General features: G+C 36.5%; 1 protein-coding gene across 1 annotated transcript; it reads left to right on the top strand.

Moving 5' to 3' along the window:
- The first annotated feature begins 567 nt into the window (after positions 1–567).
- bach1b (BTB and CNC homology 1, basic leucine zipper transcription factor 1 b) lies at positions 568–7,329 on the top strand. Its single transcript, XM_024266775.2, has 5 exons — positions 568–927; positions 1,028–1,276; positions 1,835–3,202; positions 5,061–5,267; positions 5,356–7,329. The coding sequence occupies exons 2-5, from the start codon at positions 1,028–1,030 to the stop codon at positions 5,653–5,655; spliced, it is 2,124 nt and encodes a 707-aa protein (XP_024122543.1). The 5' UTR covers positions 568–927; the 3' UTR covers positions 5,656–7,329.
- The last annotated feature ends 3,644 nt before the right edge of the window (positions 7,330–10,973 follow it).

Here is a 10,973-nt window from a genome sequence, read left to right as displayed (position 1 = left end):
ATATATATATGTGCATATACTATATATATATATATATATATACACCGCACATTTACATATGTATGGCATGTAAATATAGACATATAATTTTAGACATGCAGTTTTTTTCTTAATATCTTAAATATATGTATATATATATATATATATATATATATATATATATATATTTTGGACATTCGTGGTTTTTCGCATTTTTTTCACAATATCTTAAATATAAAAAAATCCTATATATCATCCTCTGCTTTTTGCACAGTTTCTCTATGTTTTCGCCTGCAGACACCAATGAAATACTTGCACCAAGCTCATTCAATGATTTGCTAGCTGTAGAAAAAACAAGACATGAGCCAAGACATTTCTGCAAAATATTAACCTCTTGATTATCATAACTTCCCTGCGTTTCCAGCAACAGGTCAAACTTATTAGTTCTTTCTTCTTTCTACAGCTTGTCCTTATAGTGTTTTTTACTATATAAATCCACAATAACAAGTAACACATTTATATGAATGCGACTTTACATTCCTTGTCTTGATTTTAGCACTTTGGGGTTTGGTTTTGGCAAATCTTTTCTGGGAATAGTTTGCTCGTTTACCAGACAGATCCAAGGGTGGGATTGGAAGGAAGGGAAAACTGCTTGCTCATCCTTTATCAGCAGGAGCTCATGAGTCAGCTCTGCTTTGTTACACCCATGTGTGTTGCAACACGCACACACACGTACACACATAAACAGGCTCTCCCTCAAACTCCCCCCCTCCCTCTCACGTACTCACACACAGGCCATATGACTGAGTCAAGCTCAGCTTTTAGTTTGAAGCCAGTTTGAGATAAGGCTTTCTGAGAAACAGCCTGGTGGAACAACATTCCATCTACCAATATCCATGTGTACAAGGTAGCTTCCTTCAGAGACTTGAATCAAGTCTGCACTGAAAGGTAAGCTTGAATTTATTGTTACCTGAAAGCCTGACTATTGTAATAGAGTGAAACTAAGACTTTAGGTGTTAAAGGGCGTGTGTGTTTTGTGTACAAACAGATGTCACAGATGGCCATGTCTACCTCGCGGTCGTCTGTGTTTACTTTCGAGTCGACAGTGCATTCCTCTCATGTGTTGCACCGCCTGGATGAGCAGCGCTGCCGGGACACGTTGTGTGATGTTACCGTGGTGGTGGAGGGTCAAAGTTTCAGGGCCCACCGCGCCGTACTCTGTTCTTGCAGTGAATACTTCTCGCTGAGGATCTCTTCCCTCACGCAACATGGAGCAGTACTCACTCTGCCACCAGAGGTGAGACATCAGCTCCATAGTGCCACAAATACATCACTTTTATAACAAACTTATGTAAAAAAAAAAATGGAAAATACATGCTTTTTAGAAAAAAATATTTGTTGCATTAAGCTTTATAGGTTTTTTGTATAATTTTTTAAACTTTTGATTCATAAAGAATCATTTTTTTAAGCAAAAAAATGTTTTATTTGAAATATATGTATACTATATATATATATAGTAATGTAATGTATTTATTTAATTATATATCACATATATATATATATATATATATATATATATATATATATATATATATATATATGATATATAAATGTGTAATGAATAGCATATATAATATATTTAATAATGTATATTATCATTTAAACATGTTTATATGTATATGATATATTGGTTATATATATATATATATATATATATATATATATATGTGTGTGTATTTTATATATATAAATACATATGTATCATACATACATATATAAATAGAAAAATATAGTATTATATATGTCTCTAAACGTTTTCCAAGAACATGAAAGACTTCTTCCATGTCTTCTACAGGTAACGGTTGAGGGCTTTGAAGCTCTGCTAAAGTTCGCCTACACGTCCAAACTTCACTTCATCAAAGAAAACGTCCTTCAAATTCGAAACGCAGCCACCATGCTCGGCTTCAGGGATCTCGATGAGGCTTGTTTTGATTTCCTCCTTCCGAAGTTTTTCTCCAAAAGCAAAAGCACCACTAAAAAAATGTGTTGTAAAAAAAATGACAAAAAGCAGATATCAAAAGAAGAATTCAGCACAGACTCTGACAATGCGTCTTTCTGCGACAAAGAAGTAAAACCAGTTGCTGACTCATCATCTCAGCAGGAAGTGAGTCTGGACTGTAGCAAATCAGAGAAAAACATGATGGAAAGTCTGAAAACGAAAAACACCCCCACACTGGGGGTTGATGCGGGGATCGACAATTCAACCCAGTGTCCTAAGTATCGGAAGTTCCAGCTTGCTTGTGGAAAAGAGACTTACGCTCCTGAAAAGAGGATCTGCAAAGACTGCACCCGTCCCTGCTCTCCAAGTCTTAGCTCTGAAAACAGCAATAAGGAACATGTGGTTCAATTCCCTGGAAAATCAGCCTCAAACTCTGACAGGGAAAGCAAAGGTCAGACCGGTGAGCCACTGAGAACTCAAACACATGACAAGAGAGAAAACCACGGGGACAAAGTGGAAGCAGGCTCTGAGAAGCTCAGATCTAAAAAGAAAGATGAGCTCTGTGTGATGGACACGGAGGAGGTGGAACACTCCAGCTCACCTGACACATGCCGCTTTAACTCCCCGAAGACAGACAAGATTCTAGGGGAGAGGTCATTAGAGTTCCTGCAGAGTTCCCATTGCTCTTTGGGAACGTTTAATGACCTCACAATCACCTGTTCCCAAGAGTACCAGAAGTTTGGAGCTGACATTAAAAAGCCCAGCAGAGCTGCTGGTGGACCAGAGCCAGGCTCGGTTCATCAAAACACACAGTTTGAGCAAAAGGGAGAAAATGGTCGAGATGGAGAAAAAGAAAGAGAAAGGTTTACTCTTGGAGAAATTAGCACCATGGAGATGGAAGCGGCTGGCCCACTTGACATGCAGCAGGGGTCAGATTCAGCTCCCATTGATCCAAACTTCCCTCCAGGTAGACTCTCAGCCGAAACGAGTGACAGATGGGCACAAAGCTCGTCTTCAGAGGGGCCGAAAGCTCGGAGCGATCCCAGCTGTCTTTTCTACGACGATCTGGAAAAAGCGGAATATTCATGCAGTCAGGCAGGAATGTCGGAGTGCGAGGGGACCTCTCTGTCATGTGGGTCACCTGTGAACTCCGGAGAGGACGGATACTCAGAGACAGAAACAGAGGGAGACAGTGAGTCCTCCACAAGGGAAAGAGCCAGGCAGGTGAGCACAAAAACTAGGAAGCAGTTTCGTTTCATCTGATTTTTGTCCTGCAGTTGTGAAGTTTTGTTCACCTGAAAAGAAAGGAAAATACTCAGCAGTTTTAGTTTTCATTTAAATAAGTACACATTTTCAAACACAAATGAGTCCCTGCAGTCATAGATCCGACAGGGTGAAAAGTTAATTATTCACCATGAACAGATTATATACAACTGCTGAGGCGTTCTTATGAGTCCTGCTCATTGGTTCATAGTCCATTTCAACTAAAACTGACAGCTCAGCTTAGTAAAAAGTATAGGTCAAAACACGGAATTTAGGAATTGGTAATGTTTATCCAGACAGAGAATCAAATTACCATCGCAAAGTCAGATTACTTATATTTATGTTTTACCCTTTTCACATCTTCAAGCTAAAATAACTGAAAGGGAACTGTCCTTTTGACACTTTTGCAGTTTTAATGACTTAACAAGAACTCCATACGCATTTAGACAGAATTTTCACTTAAAAAAATGATATTGCTTCTAATTCCATAATGCATATCAAAGCATTACTATTACATTCAGATATTTCTGGAAATACACATCGACAGTGATCGGATTTCTAACACATTATATAATACATCAATAAAACAGGACAAGCCTGTTCCACTTGAGGCATGTTTGTGTCTCCGGCGTGCAGCGACTTGTTGGAACTCACTTTTCTGCTTTTATTAAGCTTGATGCATCTTCCCTAATCTTTAGTTCTAGATGTTTCCAAAAGAGTTTCATATTATCTTGTCAATACAATTCACAACATAATTTAAGAGATATAAGTAATACAGGTATTTTTTTTAATATATTTGCTTGTTTTCTGTCTCATAGATACGTTATGTTTTGCCAAAATACAATTCTATTCAGATATTAAAGTCTATATTTGTTATTTTAAAAGATCCACTTCAACGAAAATCTCAAAACATGTAATTATGGCATTTCTCTCATGATGGAGGACACTCAGAAAGAAAATTACACTTAAAATTGCATTTTTTAAAACATATTTTTTTCTTCAAATTATTGTATATTAGAATCAGACAAAAAAATGCTATTTGAAAAAGCTTGTAGAAGCTCTCTACTTTGCTCCATTTTGATGCATCTTCTTGCAGACAAATAGATCCATGTTTATCTTCATTTTTCTTGTTCAAGCTGGCTCAAAACTATAACGCTGGATGGCAATATCGCTCGCCATTTTCCCTCTAATGTTAGATTGGAGGGGGTGTAACCAACTGTAAGCTAGCAGGAGAGAGTGTTAAAAAAGGGATGATGGGATGTGAGAGTCGGCTTACTGTGCATCAAAAGTCCCGCCTAGAACAAAGGCAAATTTCTGATTAGCTACTGCCGCTCTATAGAAACTATGTCCTACAAAATGGCAGTTTTTTTTTTTTTTTTTTTTTTATCATTTGGGCTAAAAATGGCATAATCATAAAATAAAGGACCACTGCAAACACTTTTAAAATAGATCAAAAGACGATTGATCAGTTGACTGATCTTGTTTATTTCAAGCATAGATTGTGAACAATACAGAACAAAACATTTTTTTCAAACATTACAAAAATAATGAAATGCATTGATTAGAAAATAAAAAAGCAAACAAAAATTTGGTTAGTTAAAAATAGTAATTATTAGTCAAAGTCAAGTAGAGTTTCATTAATTGTGTGAAAAGGAGTCCGAAGAAGAGAACTTATATAATATAATCCCACCTCTACTTGATTGAAATGGGAGCAAAACGGAATGTCAAAAAACGTCACCAATAGTTGTGCAAGTTAATATATTTTGAATTTCTGTTATTTTTTTATCTCACTTCATTGTTATTTCTGGGGTTTCCTTAGGTTCAGCTGCCATTCCCTGTTGACAGGATAATAAATCTAAGCCGGAATGACTTCCAGCAACTGTTGAAACAGCATGACTTCACAAAGGAACAGCTTGAGTTCGTCCACGACATGAGAAGACGCAGCAAAAACCGCCTTGCAGCGCAGCGCTGTCGCAAAAGAAAACTAGACTGCATTTACAATCTGCAGTGTGAAATCAACAAACTTGTAAGCTTTATTTTTATTGGGTTTTTTTTAACAACTGTTTCGCCCGTTGGATTAATCATTGATCCAAGGTGTTGGGTTTGTATTGCAGAAGACAGAGAAGGAGAAACTGATGGTGGAGAGGAGCCAACTGGGCCAGATGAAGCTGAGAACGTGTCACAGCGTCTCTACGTTGTGTCAAAGGGTCTGCAGTGAAGCCAACCTGCAGCCCGAACAGCTGCAGGTGTTAGCCAAATACACGTCTTCAGAGTGCCCGCTATCCTCCCTCTTCCCTCACATAGATGCTTTTCTGATGCAGCACGGATTACCACTCCAGCTCCAACCAGCGTGCACTGGAGATTTTCAAAACATGGACAGAGACAGAACCACAGAAGAAGAACACCCGCTTTAAATAAACTGTGAAATTCGCCCCGATGTCCTGATGACAGTGAAATGAACCCTGCACCCCTCATGACACAGGAACAGTGTATTTTATTATAGCCTAAGTACAAATCAGTGGTACATCTTTGATCTTATCACAATACAGCATTTACAACAGGAATGCTGTGATCAGCAGATGCAATAATCATCGATCTTTTTGGACTTGCTATCTAGAACATTATTGAGAGGATGACAATGCATTCCGCAGCTTGAAGGCCTTCTATTTCAAGTTAGAATTAAAAATCTACAAGAGCAAATGCTCCCGTTTTTGGAGGTGTCCACAGCTTCACCCCAAAAGTAGCTGGGATAGGCTCCAGCAATATCCCTCTGACCTTGCACAGGACTAAAACCAAATTTTCTTATACCTCATTAAGAGTCATTCCTTTTTCGACCCAACATTGCTTCTTGTTTTTTTAAGTAATGTGCACTTTTTGCAAACAGCGTCTTATGAGAAGAACATCACACCACAGCATTTTGCAGCTTGACCAAAAAGTCTTGAGACAGGGTTCTATGTTTACCTTGTGGTCTTTGGTCGGACTCTCCTTCTTGCTGCTGTCATTGTGGCCCGTTCCCCTCCACAGACCACGATGAGACATCTCTTTTATTTGGCACAGACCTCTCAAAATATGTCTCCATTTGAGTTCAATAAAGGTTGGATACATAATTGATCTGGGGTTTTTAGCAGCAGTTGTTTTATTGGATGAAACTGCTGTGGTTTCCACCTCAGCCTGTTATCTTAAGCTCTCCTTATCTAAATCACTGCTAAGGGTCAAGGGGATACTGCAGGAATAAGGAATCAACAAGGAAGAATGAACAGAAGGATTTAAAGATGTTTTGATTCATCCTGCATCTTTGATGCAATTTTTTCTCTGCTTTTAAATCAGATATTTTACACCACAAAAATGATTCTCTTTTCCCCCTTTTCAGTTAACTCTGACTCTCTCTTGTATTTCTTTACAACACTATGTGTGATCTAAGTATTGTGGCAGCTGAAAGGATTTTTAGGATGGCCAGTGACAATGACCTTTTGTTGGTATCTCAAGCTAAAAGAAGACTAACTACCATAGAACTCTGGAACCTTTGAGCTCATTGCCCTCTAGTGACGGTGCGTGATCACTGCAGATCACGTACAGCCCCAGGGGTGCTTGAACACCTTTAGCCCAAATGGAAATGACATCACATAACATCCACTTCCAGTTCGTCTCCATTGGAGAAAGGAGTTCATTAGTTTTTCACCAAATTTAGTTGTTTAAACTGTTCAATGGCTACAGATGTAGACGTGACATCTTCCCAACTCTAGAGGAAATGAAAAGAAAATGCCAGAATTCCAGCCTCTCTCAACAGTTGAGAGGTAGTTCTCAAAGATAAAATTGATAAGGAATTCCCTCAGAAGTCTGTGCAAAGAAGAAAGGCTCTCTTATCTATATTTCAATGATTTGCAAGTGCTTAATATCTACAGGGACATGACCTCCAGAAGGTTATTGCTTTAAGACCGGCTGATGGTTGGGCTACTGCTTTGAGGAAAGGATCATTTTCATCTAAAATTATTTCCATTGTGCTATTTATTTTTGTACCTATTTGTTCATATTTCCATTGTTAATGAGCAATAAAAGGTTTTTTCTACCTAATGCAAAGCACAGAAAAACATGTTGCACATGCTGCCCTTTTTTTTACATTGAGCCCCTCTGTAATCGTGTGCACGCCCCTGCTGTAGAGGACGGTTTAAGATTTTTGCATTCTTAAATGCCATAACTACGACCTCATCGAAATAGCTGTGTGTTTTGTGGTTTCATGTTATAGTAACTAATAATTAAAAAAATAAATAAATAAAACAAAAGAATGAAAAAATATGAAATAAAACAGTTCTGGCTGCAGGCTACAGACTATGGAGACCCTGAAGGGACACCAAAGTAAAAAAAAAAAAAAAGATTTTCTGGTTAGTATCTGGTGAGCACCAGGTAATATTTTTAATTTTTTTTTTACTTCATTTTTTTTTTTTCAATGTCCCTTCATGGCAGGAGTGACAAACACATGGGGCCAAAATCCCAAAACACAAAGTAGGCTGCGTGCCAAACAGGACAATCATTTATTTAACACATAAAAAAACCAAATTTTATTCCAGAATAAACCTTAAATAGCTTTCAATATTTTGCTCTCCATAGTGATATTGTCTATCAAAATTATACAAGTTAGAAATAAAGTAAATGTTAAAAATGTTCAACTTCAAATTCTTTAACTGTATGTATGTATTTAATATAAAAACTCATAAATATTCCAAAAGATTTTGCTTTCCATAAAATATATCCTGTCACAATTATTTATGATAACATTGGGCCGTTAATGATAATAATCATGTAAAATGATGTGGAGGGTTGGATATAATTATTTCGCGGGCCAGATCCATTATTGGGTCTTGACTTTGACACATTTGCTTTAGGGACTCCGTAACAGACCATACTTGTATTCTAAAAAATCAAAATAATTGCTTCAAATTTCTGTAAAACAGAACACTTTTTTACTTTATTCCATTAGTATCCTTAGTTAGATGTAAATAAATAATGGAGCCTAAATAAGACTGCAGATCTGCAACCTTCATCACTTAAAGAGCTGTTGGGATCAATTTGTCACTAGAAAAAAGAAAAGACGCTCATTTGTATAAGTGTCCTTGTAATTATTATGATAAATGTAAATAAAATGTTGCTTTTTTAGCATTGATAAAAAAAAAACACAAAGAGATTTTTTTTTTAAATAATACAAAATAGTTTACAACTTTTGACTGAAGTTCATACGGCTTTCTTTCAAAATAAAAGACATCCAGTGACAGAATCATCTCTTTGCAGCAAAATAAGAAGAAGGATGTCACTGGTGATTTTAAAACAAATAAACACAGTTTATTTTACAGTTTGTGAAATAGTCAATCTGGCTAACTCCCTGATAAGAATGATTCAGTCCTGCTCTTTGTCTCTCCTGAAGCAGTTTCACCGTCTCCCACCGAGTCCTTTGATACTTTTGATTGGCTTAGTCATCTCTTTGTGTTGAATCATTTCAGCAAGGACGACTCAAAGTGGATTTTCTCTCAGATTCCTTAAATGCTGTGAAACATTTAATGAAATTAGAAAAGTGCAGTTTTGCTCGTTAATCAAAGCAGTTCCCACATTTAAACCTAAGAGAGATTAGGAGCAGGTAATCTTTTCTTCCCATGGGTTCAAAGATGATAACTCTCCCTTCACAGAGAGGTCTTATGTGTGAGAAAACATGTGATTTACGAAGGTATTTTTTGGAGGGGCTGCACTTCTTCTGTCTGTGTTTTAGAGTTTCATACCAGAGTGCATTTTTTAAACTTATTTTATAAGTAATATTCAATGTAACAATACGGCAAAAGGAAGTCTCATTAAACTAATTGTATTATTTTTTGTTAAGCTATTCAAATTAATAAATAGCCTGCGGTTCCTGAACTTTGCCAACAGGTGGCTCCACAGACCTGATTTACCTCTGAAGCTGCCTAGAGATCAAGGAAAAAGATGCCAGGTCAAATTTTCTGTCACCCAAATACTTTCAGCTGAACGGGACAGGTTACCACAACAATTTTGTAGAGCTTAAGATGGTTAAATAAGCCTAAATCAAACAGAAAGAGGACTTTAAGTCTGTGTCCATTATGTTTTTTGGTGAAGCTGGTTGTCTTTTAAAAAGTATTTAAAGAGGATTCTTCAAAACTCAAGTATTTATATTTCAAGTATTTATATTTACTTTTACATTTTCCCACTCTCTTATTATGACTTAAATATATATATATATATATATATATATATATATATATATATATATATTGTGACTTAATATTTTCTGTGGGTGGTTCTTTGGCACTCAGACCTGGATTTGTTGGGCTTTAAATCCCAATTATAACCAATAAGGCATAAATAAAAAATAAATAAATAGGAGAAAACTTCAAATAGTTGTTTTTATTGATGCTTTTTGTGTCACAAACGGAAAACTTTATATGTGGAACATGGATTTCTAACTTTTAATATTATTTAGGGGTTAAAAATATTATTTTTTTTAAGCAAAAGATGCAAAAATAACCATCCAGCATGGAATTATATGCTTTTATAACACACTGCTTTAAGCTCTGGGCAGCATTTGTCCTGTGCTTGAATGCACGTGAGGCATTTGTAATGTTACACCATGCTATTATCACATGACACATGACTCACAAACACCTTCCCAATGTGAGAAGGGATTCTTTAAATCTGTTAGGCCAACAATGACATTTACACAATGACACAATTGTATTAGGCGTATAAAAAAAAAGACGCGCAAGAAGTGCAAACTAGAGAAAACAAAATGTCAGAGGAGTCTTATTGCACATTTCCATGTAACTGAATACTTGGGTTTATTCCCAGAGTTTTGCACATGAACCTCTAAAACTTGTTATAACAAAAAAATACAAGATGAGTTTTGTTTGTAGAGACGACTCTAAGAAAAGAAAAGTTATGAAACTGGAAGAACAAACAAAGATTTGACAAGAAACGCGAAAAAAAAAAAAGCTGTGGAGCAACTAACATTTTTAATGAGTAGGAAAAAATAAGAACAAGGACGTCTTTTATGAATTTATTCTTTAATGCATCTGCAGATTTACGTATGCAGTATGGAGGGAAACAAAAGGCGATGCAGCCTACCCATAAAAAAGACTCCTGTTTCCATGGAGACCAAGGTTTTTGCAGGTTAACTTACAAGTGTCCAGCTTAGCGCTGAAAAATCAATCAAAAAAAAAATCCCACTCAGGCACATCATAATCAGTTTTCACCAAAGTGTGAATTCATTTAGTGATTTGTTATCATGAGCTTCTCACAGTCGGTTATAACTCTCAGAAGTCAGTCAGATCTGAAGCATGTCGTTTGAAACTTTCCCCAACCATAAATAAAATTAAATAAGATTTACACAACAGTTAGTTCATCACATTATCTGCACAAATAAGTATTTTCTAAAAAAAAAAAAGTGTTCTTTCTTCGGTGAAACTGGCTCTTTGGCTCATATAACTTAAAGAAAAAAAAGGTTCCTCATTATTAGGAGTTTAAAAACAGTAAGACTTTCTGCAACTCGCTCGTCTTTGAGATCAGCAGCCAGTCTTTTCACAGTGAACTGCTATGAGAACGGAGAGAGGAATCTTAATCAGGTAAGTGGACTAAGCTGATTATTGACTCTTGTCTGTGCTCTCTGGCGTGACCGACCACGTGCAAACAGCTGCGTTCCTTATCAGAAAATGTCAGTGTCACAACATGACTCGTAAAA

This window comes from Oryzias melastigma, linkage group LG14 (assembly GCF_002922805.2).
Source record: "Oryzias melastigma strain HK-1 linkage group LG14, ASM292280v2, whole genome shotgun sequence".
Taxonomy (NCBI): domain Eukaryota; kingdom Metazoa; phylum Chordata; class Actinopteri; order Beloniformes; family Adrianichthyidae; genus Oryzias; species Oryzias melastigma.
This window is presented reverse-complemented; position numbering and strand designations above follow the sequence as displayed.